Below are 15416 nucleotides of genomic sequence, written 5' to 3'. Positions count from 1 at the left end.
AGTGACTGTTTTGTCATACTACAATGTGCACATGAAGCCACGTTTGAAACAGCATACTATTCTAATTTCTACCTATATTTTAAATATTTACACTGTATGCATCTACACATGCACACAGTATAATTATGTGTGATGTAATGAATAAACTAGATGGAATAGAATAGAATAGAATAGAATAGAATAGAATAGAATAGAATAGAATAGAATAGAAGTAACTAGAAGTAATGTGATTTTTGACTATTTAACTAAAAAGCATTGATATTTCCGAGATGTTAACTGAAACATGCTTACTATTTTAAATGTTTATTGTTGTATGCAAAATCTATTTTTTAAAGGCTTGTTAAATTTGCAGTATTGGACAGCATAATGCTCCAAGTATGACAGCATGTTTTTTAAATGACCTGTTTTTATGCATTGCTGATTTTATTTTATTTATTTTTTGCAACAAAACATTTTGATCATTTTAAATATTTGCACATTGAATATTGGATTGCTTCTCTATCCAGCATGCATTGCTTAAACATTGATGCCACTATGCAACAAATCAACTCAGCTTGTGACTCACAAACGTTAAATGGCCTATTAGCCCCAACAGCTGTGCATGGAAAATGAAATAGGCCAGAAATTAGTTTTGGAAGTGAAGCTAGCGAGAAACCTGTCACCATGACATACAAAGCAGTATGTGAGTCTGCAGCTCTCTCTAGTGGAGGTTTCTCATAATAATGAGTCATAGCTCTTTGTGTTCAAACAGATCAATGTTTGTCCAGCATTCATGTTAGTTTACTCAAAGCCAACAGGCAGAAAAACAAGCTCAATTGCCTATTGTTAAATGACAAAGATCAAATCTGATAAGGAAATAGATGCAATAAGAATAAGCTATCAATGAAAAGAGTCTGATAACAGTGAGTAATGAATTTAATTATTTGGAGAAGAACAGAAAATTAAATGATGAGATTTCATAAATGAATAATACCATGAGCAAATAAACTCACAAAGAGTAGCCTATAAAATGGTGTAGATTCATATCTCATAATGTATTTGAAATCATATGTATTTGTCCTTACAATATTATTTTATTCGCTCAAAGGAAAAAAAGGTAGAAAAGCTGTCACTGTGGTGGTACCTTTTCAAAAGGTACAACTTTATACCTAAAGAGTGCGTATTAGTCCCTCAAAGGTACATATTGGTACCAAAAGTGTACATATTAGTACTTAAATGGTACATATCAGAACCCTTTGGAAGGGTACTGTCCCAGTGACAGCTTTTCTACCTTTTTTTCTGAGAGTATTTACCAAGCAAGCAAATCAGGAAACCATAGGTTACTACCGGTAGGCTACTTTCCTTTTATGCACATTTAACATTTTATACATTTTAAATAGTAACATTACTATTTAACATAGTAAAAATAAATAAATCAATAATACATTATTGGCTATAAAGTGGCAACGAATGTATTAAAATACATAACCAAAATTTGGTCTTTGGAACGTCACAAAGCAACGTCTACACAACCTACTTAATATTCATTAACTAACAATTCGCCATTGGACATAACTTTTGCCTAATGGAATTAATATTTAGAATTACAGGCTTCGCCATTGGAGGGACTCGAAGAAACGTCAGCACGGCGTGTTTAATATTCATGAGCCTTCGTTCGCTTCAGCAGGATTCGTCATCGTCATGTCCCAAAGCGGCAGGCTTGAGCTCGGCGGAGTGAGGATTCAGAAACAGCCGAACATCACATCAAAAGATGAAAATGTAGACATATATCAGAAGATGCGCACATCGGAGACATAACACACCATCAATCGATGACGATGGAAGACGGACTGGTGTCCGAAGATGATATATGTGAGTGTTAAAACAGTGAAGTGAAAGAATAGTGACAGTGTTGTAGTGCGGTACAGACAGAAACTGGGGCAAGTGAGAGAAATATAGGCAATTTAATGGCAAAAAATGTATCACCTCAATGTATGAGGAGGTGTATTATAAAACCAACTGTGGCTACTAAATAGTTACTATTAAAAATGTTACTATAGGCTAATAGACAAAAGAGACTCGTTTAGTAGGGCTGGGCTGATCTGCCAATTACAACCAGCTCTACTGATTATTTTTTAATAGTATTTTAATAGTATAAATATTTTGTGACCATATGTTTTTAAAACCTTTACAATGACGCCACTCCCTGCTTGAGTTGTATAGTTGAGTCATTCAATAAGCACATATCTCTACAATTATGTTTAGAATTTACAGTAATATAATTTATAATCTAGAAAGAGATAATATATGGAAAAATAACAGAAACATGATATATGAATTTTGTTGACGCATGTGAACATCATGTATACTGCTGATGTACTGTACCTGTACACACCATAAATGACTCCTGTCACCTTTCACTTTCATGTCTCTCTAGTGCTTTGCTCAGAGAAGGAGTTTCATGATGCTGCGAAGAGGAATGACACTGTCAGAATGCAGGAGCTGATAAGAAGAGGGGTGGACATCAAAGTCAAAAATAAGGTGAGATGTAGCCAACACTGAACCAACAGAAACATACATGAACATTGCAAATCTACAGGAACTGGTTGAGGACTGACACATGCACAGTTGGTTATGTACATTATTATATTAAACATTTAACTTCTAGTAAAAGATGTTTATAAATGCCCCAGGATGTGGCCAAATTTGTCAAAATAAAATAAGTTTGAAATAATACGTTCATACAAATGCTAAATATAATATGATATTATGGTGACACAGCAAAGCACCCTGAACAAACTGTACAGGAAGCTGTGTCAGAGGAAGTTATGTTGCCTTTCACCATGCCAATTTCTCTGCCTGGAATGTTTTGTTTTTCCCAGTTATACACCAGAGTGTCGGAAACACACATGTTGTGGTCCTCAGCACAGGATATGACCCTTATTTTACCCCAGACAACAGTATTATTTACCATCTTAAACCATGGCGGAGCATGGCTCGTGAGTCAGTGATTAATATGTGATTTTCATTTTACAGACGGACCGTAAGGCCCTGCACTGGGCAGCTGGAGCTGGCAGTGAACAGGCCCTGCGTCTGCTGCTAGACCACGACATGGATGTGGATGATATGGACAGCGTACGTGTCAAATGGATTATGTACGCTGCCAAACTGTAACAGGGAACATGTTCGAATTTAGTTACATTTTAGGCTGAATATTTTATAAAGTTTCATGTTTATTTACTGTATGAGCACAAATGAGAGAAATACTGCTCCATCTGGTAAAGCTTTAATGGGCTGCTGTTCATTCACCATGTGGCCTGTATATTACTGGAGGCTATGTGCTTGTTACACCATCCATCAACAATAGCTGAAGAGACAAAGAGTGACCCTGAAGTGCAAGGCAAAACATTTTTAGATAATTGAGTAGTTTAGTGAGTGATGGGGATTTTCTTTTTAAGAGAAAAAGACATTTCATTTTTAGATTATAATGTATATACAATGTAAAGTGAAAGCATATAGAAAGTGTTTAACTGATCAACGTTTTTATTTTTATTTTACTTTTATTTTAAGTACAAATAAATAGTCCTCCTGAGGGATAATTATTTTTTATAGTAAAAATTGTCCATGTCCTAGAACAGGGATGGGCAACTTCGGTCCTGGAGGGCCAATGTCCTACAGAGTTTAGCTCCAACCCTAATCAAACACACCTGAACAAGCTAATCAAGGTCCTCAGGATTACTAGAAAGTTACAGGCAGGTGATTTTTTCAGGGTTGGAGCTAAACTCTGTAGGACAGTGGCCCTCCAGGACTGAAGTTGCCCATCCCTGTCCTAGAACCTAGGAGATCATAAAAATTGTGTGCAGAATAATTAAATTATTTTATAAAATTACACAGGGAATTAAAATGATATGGAAAATGCAATTTATAATAAAAATAAATTAGATCAATTATAGCATGTCACATCAACTGGCCAGTTACAGTCAAAGCATTTTAGTGTCATTTCATATCCATATTCAACACACGCAGTGCTGTTCATAAACCGCTGGTAAACTTTATCTGAATGGGATTATCATCAAATAATTACAAGGTACAGTAAGCGATTACCGAGAAACGCTGTTGAAAGTGGATCGGACCGAGCACCACAACACACTTGGAGCCAATCAGCAGTAGGGGGCGTGTCCACTCATGATGAGGGAGGAGAGAAAGTGAGCAAGAGGGAGATTTGAACTGAAGGACTGTAGAAAGAGAGATGGCTGAGAGACATTACAAAAGAGAAAAGGAATATGACTGGAAAAAGAAGGGTTATGATCAGGCAAAAGCTTTAGGACCCTCGTTAATGTTAGAAAAGCTTTCCAGCGCTGGAGAGACTGAAGCGGGATGGCCTGAAATCAGATGCAGAGGTTGCATTGTTTCTGCTCCATACGTGAGTAACACTGGTTTTGAGTGTGTGCTGTTGGCGACTAATGACAAACTCTTGCTTGTGTATACTCTTGTGTACTGTATGTTCGTTTTTTTTTAGTTTTTCATTGTCGTTCGTTCATTATCTTCACTTTATTTTCACAAAGCTTTATTTCGCTTCGCTTTTGTTATGATAAAGAGACATCCACTCTTGCATTGTGTTCATGCATTTTGGGGGCGGAGCAATGAAGGGAGGAGTGTGTTTGTTATGGGTTGATTTCAAATATCAGCAGTGTTTCTCAGATATCACTTACTGCACCTTTAAGGAAAAGTCCATTTAGGCTAGTGTTATTTTAGCTTTTGTTCATTTTTATAGTTTGTGTTAATATTTTGCTTTCATCTTAATTTTAGTAAATTTGTTGTTGTTGTTTTTTCAAATCTTTATAGTTTTTATTAAATTTTAGTTTAGTTGTTTTAATATTTCAAGTTAAACTAAACTAAAAGAAGTTATTTTATTTTTATTTTAGTTAATGTTATTTTTATTTCAAGTAATGGAAATGTTTTTTATGGTTTTAGTTTTAAGTTACAATAATAACCCTGTATAAGGCTAATATCGTTCTTCAAAAGTCATGTGACTGTATAGACATTCTTACTTGTTTTCCAGTTTGGTATGAATGCTCTGCTCTTGTCGGCGTGGTTTGGTCACCTGTCAATCCTAAAGATCCTTGTCTCAACCGGGGCGAAGCTCACCTCTGAAAACAAAGTAAGTAAATCCTTGACAAGTTTCAGATATCTTATATGAAGACAGTGGTAGCTTCTCACTCACCATAAAAATTGGATTGTACTGTGTACTGCCCTAGATACAGACTTCAACATCAATTTCAATGCATCTCAGTGACTGAACTGTCACATTTCTTTTGTCCTCAGAATGGCTTGAATCTTTTGCACTGTGCTGCCCAGAGGGGTCACATCATTATTCTGGAGTATATCATGGAAGATCTGGAAAACGTGCAGCTTAATAAAGTCGACAAGGTGAGAATCTCTTCTTTTTTTTTCACAATACCCATGATCTTAAAGTGTAATGTCTTTTATTACAGAGATCTTATTCTTATATACTTATGTAACACAGTGCTGTTGCGTGTTCTACATACTCACACTTTCAGAGCCATTTGCAATCACCAAATAGCCTACATTTATGCTAAGCAATTGCTTTGATGTAGTGCTGATAAATTATGACTACTTCATATGTAATTTATTGTGTTTATATCACACCTGTAAACTCGTCACATTTCGACCAGGAAAGTTTCGATGCATTTTCTTTTCATCTTACCTCCGTATAATGCCTAATAACATAGTGTTTATCAGCGCAGCGCTGGTTTGTTTACAGGGGGTTGCCAGTGTAAGTGAATACTGCTATAATCCTGCTGTTCTATAGCGCCACTTACTGGCAGAGAGTGAATTTACATATTCATCTATGTTTGACCCATATTTTCATGCAGCATGCACACAGTGTTGTAAATGTTAACCTGTGTATCAACGCAATAAATTATTGACATAATAAATAATTGACAAGACGCTAAAATAATTACAGGGGCCTCTGGTTATCTTAAGGCGCCCCTGTTCATGACGTATGTTTTGGCGGATGGTGGGACTAAATATCCTCCACAACTGACTGCAAACTGGCATTCAGATCTGCCGCCATTTATTTATCATTCCAGAGACAGTTTTCCTAGTATATACGGAAGAATATAGGGAAGAAAAGACTATTGGGATTCCCTATAGGGAATATGGGGAAGATAAGACTATTGCAGCTTCTATTTCATGCTAACTTTCAGTTGCTTTTACACTAGAGAATTTTTGTGGGTGTGGAAAGAGTTGACACAGTTTGTCATATTTTGATCACATAACATTTTGATCAGTTTTGCAAAAATGTTGGGTTTTTCTTCTAACATACTGCATTTGCAGACCCTTTAAAACAAAGATTTGCAGCGTTCTCTGATCTATGTTGTAAGTGCTAAAAGTCTTTTGAGGCTCAGTTTTATGAATCGATTCAAGTCCCGAAAGTAGAAGAGAGCTGTGTTTCGTTTGAGAGTGATAACGACCTTGATGACTGCACAATGTTCATGCAAATATCAGTTAAACATTTTCAAGGAATGACTGAGGAATTGACTCAAGGAAGAGTTTTGTTGACTTAAAAAGCTGACAGTAAACAGGAACTTTCAAGCATCAAAAAGGTCAAAGACTTCTTTTTTGTTTAATGTAATTCATAAATAGTATGACATGACAACATTTTATCCATTATGTGTGGATTTTTTGTTTGGATTGCTTATATCAAATTAATTTCACTGATATTATTTTTCTCTGTCTCTACGGCTTTTGTTGCTCAATTCAGAGGTGAGGAAAATAAATGAATCATGCACAGTCAATATGGATTGTGGGACATTTATTATGAATGTCAATTGTGATGTCATGTTGTCTTTAAAAATAGATTTGTGTGTTTCCAGATGTTATGAATTATGCTATTCATTACACACAAGTTTATGATGAGATTATGATGAAAATTAAATAATACCAATATCACATGATCAATATTCTGGAGAAGTTTCATTGTGCTTTCGGTCAACGTTTTTATTACCCATTGAAATGTAATGTTAACAGCTGTAAAACATTTATGGAAAGTAGTGCATTATGTCCTTTCTAAAGTGTCTCCATCTGTTGTGTCAGTCAGGTAAGACGGCGTTTCATTTAGCCGCAGAGCATGGACACCTGGAGGTGGTGGAGTTTCTCATTGGTATGGGCTGTGCTCATGATCTCAAGGACAAGGTGAGGGACAGCAAGAGTCACAGATGCACAGGCGCCCCTCAGTGTGTGCTAATTAGATTTTCTCTACTACTAAACTCAGCAAAAAAAGAAATGTCCCTTTTTCAGGTGACTGTATTTTAAAGATAATTTCGTAAAATCCAAATAAGCTCTACAGATCTTTACTGTAAAGGGTTGAAACAATGTTTTTCATGCTTCTTCAATGCACCATAAACAATTATTGCACATGCACTGGTGGAACAGTCCTGTAAGTGTAACTTCACCGATTTTTAACCCGCTTTGTATTTATGTTGGTAGTATATGTAAATTAACAATGTTTACTCTTTCTCTGTGTTACCGGGGCCAAGAAATTCACGTTTATTTGACAGCAAAAGTCCACCAGATGGCGAAAAACACGTCATTCATCGTCATTCATCAAGCGTAGCGTTAGTTCTGGCAGGTCACGTTAGTCAAGCTCATATCAGCTGATCCACATCTACCTATAGGAATACGACGCCTATCACTGTATACATATATAAGCTCCTTCAGTATTATCAGCAGCTATCACATTTCTCAGGAGCTAATTACCCTCCCCCATCCCCAGCTCCTCCTCTCGTCCAGTCAGGATTTGGCATTCTGATTAGCCTTGGATCAGAATAAATTCTCGAATTATGTTGTACTTTAAAATCTTAAATTAAATATATTTACATACATTCATGTTGGTTCTGTTCTGTTTACCCTAAGGGGGGTTATTGCTGCTCTCCCTGCTCTTAGGCTGCATGGATGCGCAAGGAGTTCTCGCCCAGAACGGAACCATACCGCCAATCCTAACTGTATGCTAATTGTCAATCGTATTTGACGATAGTGGTCCTGACAGAAAGAGGACTTTTGACATTTCATTAAAACCACAGAGAGTACTTCTGGATTGTTGTATCCTCGCCTACGGACATTCACGTTGACACAGGGTTATTAACAAATGTGCTATTGTAAGAGTAGGTTTATCACTGAAAATTGTATTGTACTTTGTCTACTCTAAACAGCATTATGGTAAAAATGAAACACTATGGCATCGGCTTTCTTACCTGTATGCGACGGCATTTTGCTTCGGGTTGTTGGGTGAAACTGACGGTGCATTATTGGTGTTGCATAATCCTGATGCAGGGAAGCATGAGGGCTGCAAATGTGGCCAGAGCAATAAACTACAATGTCCATAAACTTGCAAGTGCCTTGGTGGAAGAGTGGAGTAACATCACAGCAAGAACTGGCAAATCTGGCTCTGTCCATGAGGATGAGATGCACTTTTGCACTTAAAGCAGCTGGTGCCATACTAGCTGCTACTTTTGATTTTGACCCCCTCTTTTTTCAGGGACTAATTATTCCATTTCTGTTCATCAAATGTCTGTGAAATTTGTTCAGTTTATGCCTCTGTTGTTGAATCTATGTTCATAGTCACAAATATTTACATGTTAAGATCCCAGCAAGCAATAGCCGTCATTTCACCGTCTAGGTTAACTATAGACCCGATATAGTTTAGCTATGAGTAACCCACTTCTAGCCAAAATAACCTTGAATTTGGTTACATGTTGTTTTTGCCAAAATAACTTGCGAAATGTATTATATTCCATCATGTAAGCAAAGTAAATTGATAACAAGGTGTTTGGTTTCATTTCTTCACTCATTTTATTTCTTTGTTATCTAATTGATGACTAGTCTATTCTTGGGCTATGGTTTAGACGTCTATTACATTTTCACTGACAGCCCAAATTTTGCCTTGTTTTAGCGTAGAAGTCTGGGCTGTGTTTGGACGGCTATTAGACGTCTTTTAAACGCAAAATTACTTGTTGGGGACATTTGCTGGAAATAAAAGACATTTCTTTTTGCTGGGCACATAGATATGAATAAAAGTGATGTTAATTCAGCCAGCGCACATACCTGTATTTACATCCTGTTTTCGGTCGAAGTCCATAGTAATCGATTGTCGAGTTCACGCGCATAGGTTAAGTTACCTAAGATCACGCGCGTGAACTCGACAATCGATTACTATGGACTTCGACCGAAAACAGGATGTAAATACAGGTATGTGCGCTGGCTGAAATAACATCATTTTTATTCATATCTTTCACATCTACTGCAGTCAGATTCACCGTGTTCACTGAAGGAATCACTCACATTGGCTGTGCATTTGTAATGACACATCAAGGATGTTAAGAGGCTAAAAGCAGGTTTAAAACTTGCCCCATTGAAGTCAACAGGGTGCAAATTTTAAAAAGAGGATAACACGGTGTAGGCAACACCGATTTTTGTCGTTGTTCTCTGTATTGACAGCACTCCAAATTTACAAAAAAATTAGCTCAATGTTAAAATTGACCGGAGTTCTCCTTTAAAGTGGTGTGGCACTGTGTGTTGAAATGAGGTCAAAGACGTGTGCATTGTCATATGTTCATTAACTGTAGGAGGAGAACACAGCACTGCATTTGGCAGCTAAGCAAGGCCACAGCGACGTCCTACAGAAGATTATGGAGACCGGGGAGAACATTGATGAAAGAAACATTGTAAGCCTCATTACAATTGTAAGATATTTTTTGGTTCAGTGTTGTTTATTTGCTTCACATTGTCATCTTTTATCAGGATGGCATGACTGCTTTACATTTGGCATCTGAAGGGGGTCATTATGAGTGTATCAGACTGTTGCTGGAGGCTGGCTGCAATGTCAATGAACTTACTCATGTGAGTACAATGTTTTATATTATCAGCAGTCTTCATCATAATGAATGAGGTTTTCATTGTGTTATCAGTACAGCAAATTAATGGTAATGCTAATGTGCTTCTTCTAACAGAGCAACAGAACGGCTCTTCATCTGGTGGCCCAGCATGGCTCAGGTAGAGAAGTCAGACTGCTGGTACAGGCTGGGATCAGTCTGGATTCAGTAGACACTGTGAGTACTAAAAAACTTCAGTTGACATTCCAACACGACATCCTGCTTTTCAAGAAGTATAACATTTACTGTAGAGCAGGAGAGAATGTTTGAGGGCCAAATTCATTACGGTTAATTAAACACTAACATACGCATGGTGTTCAAAATGCTAAGGCCATGGGTTTGATTCTTAGGGAATGCATGAACTGACAAAATGTATACCTTGAATGCAATGCAAGTCTAAGTCACTTTGGGTTAAGTATCTGACAGATGCATATATGATATGTAAATGTATATTTATTAGTGTGCCGCCTTCATTATGAACCTTTATTATGGATTCAGATCTTCTTGCCAACATTCTGTGTAAAATAACAGTTGATGATTCAATACTGCTGACTTAAAAAGAATAAATCATAAAAATCACATTAATAAATGCCTTCCCATTATTTACATAATTATAAAATGATATCATATACAGCATATGTATGTGCTATGTGCTCATCCAGAGCACATTCCATAATGCCCACATCCAGACAGTAGACACTCCCAACTTAGGGAATAAATACAACAAAAAAAAGTGACATGATCACGATGAGGAGCATGTGATGGGGAATTGTGGTCAGCACTAATTTTGTGGGTGTATTTGCGTATTTATCTGATTAACATAATAAGTGAATCAGGTGCTAAAACGTCACAAATAAGTTATCACTAGACTACAATTAATTACATTTTTTTTAACGTATGCGCAGGTTACTTTTCTTGCTGAACAAGTGCGCACCTGAGTTGCTTTCACATTCATGTGAATCGCGCCACAGTTCAACCGAACCGAGTGCAACCGAACTCAGACCACCTCCTTCAGGTAGTCTCGGGTTCGGTACCCCTGTGCGCACCCGGGTCCGCATTACAGCTTTCACATTATCAGTTTTTTAAACCGTGCCCCGTTTCGAACTAAACTGCCAGAGTCAAAACACCCTAAGATTCTGCTTTTACTACCCATTGTACTTCATTATTCTATTCCATATTCCTTGCCAGCAACATACTTCAGCTCTACACCTGGCAGTACTCAACAACTCCACAGGAATAGTGAAGGATCTTATCAATGCGGGATGCGACCTGGACATCTTTGACAATGTGAGTGTGGTTGAGTTTGAGTTTGAGTGTGGTTCATTTCACATTTACAAATGCAAACGGTGATGATTTCAGAGATTGTGAAAATGGCTCAATAATTGTTCCTTACAGCGGCTTCAAACTGCTTTGCACATAGCAGCAGAACACGGATGGCTGAACATCGCTGAGATGATCCTGATATCTGGAGTCAACCTCAATCTACTCGACAAGGTGCAATTTCCTGTTAACATACATGGGTGTGGACGATATATTTTCATATTGTAATACAATTCTGATCAAACAATTGAACAAAAGATGTTTACTTCAAATATTACAGCAGGGGAAGACATCACTTGATGTTGCAGCACGAGGCAATCATGTGAATGTTGTTGACATGATTATCAAAGCTGATAGATTTTACAAATGGGAAAAGGTATGTTCAATGTACATTTAGCTTCATTTAGTCTTATTTAATTGTTATCTATCATAATTAAAGATTGTGTGTTATTTTTAATGTGTTAATTTGCCCTCCAGGAAAATGTGACAAGTGACTCTGACTCTCTGGTGGGAACGAGTCTCACCTTTAAGCAAGACCATCAACAGGAGACACAACATATCCGATCCGTTCTATGGAAACTTTCCTCCAAGTATTTCAAACCAGGCGAGTGGAAAACACTGGCTCGGCACTGGAAGTTCTCTGAAGCACATATTCGAGCCATAGAGCACCAGTGGACAGGTACAATGCTGTGATCAGCTGCCGATATATAAATTAAAGCTTTTATTCAGCAAGGGTGCTTTAAAGATTTCGATTTCAAGTAAAGTATCATCAAATCATCATGAAAAAAGTATCAGGGTTTCTACAAAAATATTAAGCAGCACAAATGTTTACAATGTTGATCATAATATAAATGTTTTTAGAGAACCAAATCTGCATATTAGAATGATTTCTGAAGGATCATGTGACACTGAAGACTGGAGTAAATAATAAATCAAAAATCATGCATAAAATAAAGAGTAAATAATTGCACCCTTGGTGAGCATAAGAGACTAATTTCAAAATCAGATCGATCCCAACACTTTTAAATATATATATATATATTTTTGTACAGAAATATGATTCAAATTTTAAAAAAATATGAAATGTCACAGCATAACAGGATTGAAAGGAAAGTGACAATCAAAGGTAAATTGTGCATATTCTCAGATAATGCATTGAAAATATGCACAAAAATTCAAAATGTCTCTAAATATGTGAGGTCTGGAATCTTAGATAGATATTGCTCGGAAGTCTTCCTCACCACTACAACTCAGACTAAATGGATTACTGAAACAGCTACACTAGCCTTTAATTTGCATCATTTTCCCAGATGTAGTGCATTGTTCTAGGATCATAGAGCAGGCAGCCCAAATGTGTTCAATGCGATATCTGCCATAGTGATGACAAGCTCTGAACTTTAAAAGGTACAAAGAGCCACAAGGAGCACGGGCACAGAATGCTGCTCATCTGGCTGCATGGTGTGATCACCGCTGGACAAAACCCCATCAAGGGCTTGTACGAAGGTCTGATCGGAATCTCAAGGATCGACCTGGCAGGTGAATTCATCATTACAGTTCATGTGTATAAGCTCTGTTCCTAAACCTATCCTAATGCATCATATGTGCATTATTTCAGACTCAATTGCATGTCTTTTTGGAAGGCAGTCCTAGAGTTCGATTTTAACCCCCACGCTTTTTTCTTATCAGTGCAAAAGAGACTCAAATAACTCCGTAGATTTTTATACATCATCCGAAACTGTTACGTGTCTACTTTTATTTGTGTACACACAATAATAACAAAATGTTGTGCTTTTTGCAAAATAACAAAATCAAACAGGATGGGCACTCCTCCCTCTCTCTCAAGCCCCTTTCACACAGCGCTTTGAACCCGGGAAATTGCCGGCAAATTGCCAGAGTGCCTTCTGTGTGAACGCAAACACGACCCGGGATTGATGCCGGGATCGATGCCGGGTTGGGGACCTAGTAACATTGCCGTGTTCAGTCCCGGAACGCGCGCTGTGTGAACAAAAGCCGTAATAATGCCGTGTCGTAGTGATGACGCTGAAGCCGCGATCGTTCGCCAGCTGTGAAACGGTACGTAATGCGCAAGTTTATGATCGAATCAGAGAACAAAATGGACAAGCTTGGTTTCTCGAGAGAGAAATCGCAGCTCATAAGCAAACTTAAGACGCTGCTGAGACATTACAAGTCACATCGATGTCACGTGTCTTTACGGGATTTTTACGGGTTGTGTGTGAACGCACTCTCTCATTCCGGAAAATCACTCGCAGTGTGAATGAACCAAAATCAAACGAACCCGGGTCAAATCCCGGCTCACTTTATCCGTGTATTTTCCGGAATCTCTGTGTGAAAGGGGCTTATGTGAGGTCTATTCTGAAACACTTCAGAAAATGAACCGAAACTCAGCGAATACTTGCCACACTGACATGAAAGTTATGTCAGTACAGTACATTTATAAAGTAGGTTTCCAGTTGGGTTGGATGTTTGATTTTGAACAAAATCTTCCTCACTTGTAGCTTATATTGGCCAAGAACTGACAACTTAGAAAGGAAAATATTGACATATTAGGACCAACCAAAGTTTGACATGCCATTTTGACTAGAATTACGCCTTAGAAGATTGTAGGCAGAGAAGAAACTCTCTGGGTTTTGTAACAGAGTACTTATTAGTATTTTTAGAAGTTTCGCTGTCTTTCACCTTCCCTAATTTATAACTTTCTTTTCTTCCATAAAGAAAGCATGCGACAGCAGGCGAATGCGGATCCGTCTTCTGCTAAAAAATGCACTGCAATGTGATGCGAGATTCATAGAGATCAGTCTGGATTGAGCGCAAACCAACCAGAAGATTGCTTTTGAAACACAGAGAACTGAAGAACCACAAACACTACCTAAAATACAACCTCAGTGATGTGACTGAAGAAAACATTGCCTGTTCACAACGAGAGCAAACATTCACAGCTAACCAGACTTTGGATTGAAACTATACGTTTCTGTGGATCCAGAATAGAATATTGTTTCTTTTCTGTCGAAAAATTCTTTTCTGACATGAAAAAACATGTCAACTTTTTGGTCATGCTGGAAGAATTTTTTATGAATTTCAGAAGAATTTCTGATTCAGTCTGCATGTCTTTCTGTCCTTTATTTATTTGTAGATGCAGTTTTTCTGCTAAAATTGTTATTTTTAAGAATAGAAGCAAAACTAATGCTAACACAGCCGCATTACCCAGGATACTGAGAAACACATATTTTATGTGTGTTTAAATGTGTCTAATGTTTGAGTCCCTCCTGACTGAACAACCTGTTGATTATTATGGGATTCGCCAGACTGAAAGCCTGAACTTTTGGTTATTGTGCAAATGTTGTTATATGATTGTGGGAAAAAAGAGAGAAGACTGTGGTATGAAATTAAGAGAATAAACCACCACAGTATTTTATGCAGATTATAGCTTGGTTAAAGCTACACTGTGTAAGATTTTCTCCCATCTAGCGGTGAAATTGTTTATGACTACCAACTGAATATTACTTTCTAGCCCCTCCCATTCCGAGGGCGTTTTAACTCCTACGGTGGCCGTATTATTTCAAATCTGCCGGCAGTCGCGAGTAATCCCCCCTCGCATTCGTCACGGTGCCACTGAGTGTAAAAACGCGAAAGGCGAAGCTTGAATTTCCATCTTTGGCGAATGTATTTTCAAGATAGAGGCGCAACATGGCTGCCGCCATTCAAGCGACTCGCTCGTATGTATTCTAAATGGCAGATTCTACGCTTACGAGAATACTTGTTAGTTGGTAGAAGTGATTACACATTAATGAGCACATATCATTTTGAAAGAACAGTGTTTTTTGCTAAGAATCAACTTAAAAAATTACACAGTGTAGCTTTAACAATACTGATATCTCGATTTTAATTCTCATTTTGATATCCATTCACTAAGCCCTATTTGTAGCACGCCTACCATCCAATAAGCTTTGTTTTGTTAATTTCATACGAAACAAAGTTTTAGCTTTCAAATTATGTCAATTTTATTATGAAATTCATACAATAGATACCGTTTGGTGCTCTTAAATGAGCCATGACAGATTGCTGAAGGGATGAACTGATCATCAGTAGGTACGTTAAAAGATACAGTACAACTTACTGAAATATATATATCTCATGTAATCG

The 15416-nt window shown here is 37.5% G+C and overlaps 1 protein-coding gene across 1 annotated transcript; it reads left to right on the top strand.

Annotated features, from left to right (window-relative positions):
- Nucleotides 1–1664: 1664 nt before the first annotated feature.
- ankdd1a (ankyrin repeat and death domain containing 1A) lies at nucleotides 1665–15260 on the top strand. The gene is made up of 15 exons (XM_084110069.1): nucleotides 1665–1851; nucleotides 2417–2520; nucleotides 3016–3114; nucleotides 5042–5140; nucleotides 5305–5409; nucleotides 7102–7200; nucleotides 9630–9728; nucleotides 9805–9903; nucleotides 10014–10112; nucleotides 11124–11222; nucleotides 11331–11429; nucleotides 11536–11631; nucleotides 11733–11934; nucleotides 12660–12791; nucleotides 13989–15260. The coding sequence occupies exons 1-15, from the start codon at nucleotides 1812–1814 to the stop codon at nucleotides 14048–14050; spliced, it is 1533 nt and encodes a 510-aa protein (XP_083966195.1). The 5' UTR covers nucleotides 1665–1811; the 3' UTR covers nucleotides 14051–15260.
- Nucleotides 15261–15416: the final 156 nt, after the last annotated feature.

The sequence above is a fragment of the Abramis brama genome, assembly GCF_963993115.1.
Source record: "Abramis brama genome assembly, chromosome: 3".
NCBI lineage: Eukaryota > Metazoa > Chordata > Actinopteri > Cypriniformes > Leuciscidae > Abramis > Abramis brama.
The sequence above is the reverse complement of the archived record's forward strand: the minus strand, read 5'-3'. Positions and strand labels throughout refer to the sequence as shown.

Excerpts from the sequence above, each read along its gene's own strand:
- ankdd1a (XM_084110069.1), top strand. The coding sequence starts at position 1,812 with ATGACGATGGAAGACGGACTGGTGTCCGAAGATGATATAT. Across the intron at positions 7,201-9,629 it reads CTCATGATCTCAAGGACAAG|GAGGAGAACACAGCACTGCA; the intron begins GTGAGGGACAGC and ends CATTAACTGTAG. Across the intron at positions 11,430-11,535 it reads ACCTCAATCTACTCGACAAG|CAGGGGAAGACATCACTTGA; the intron begins GTGCAATTTCCT and ends CAAATATTACAG.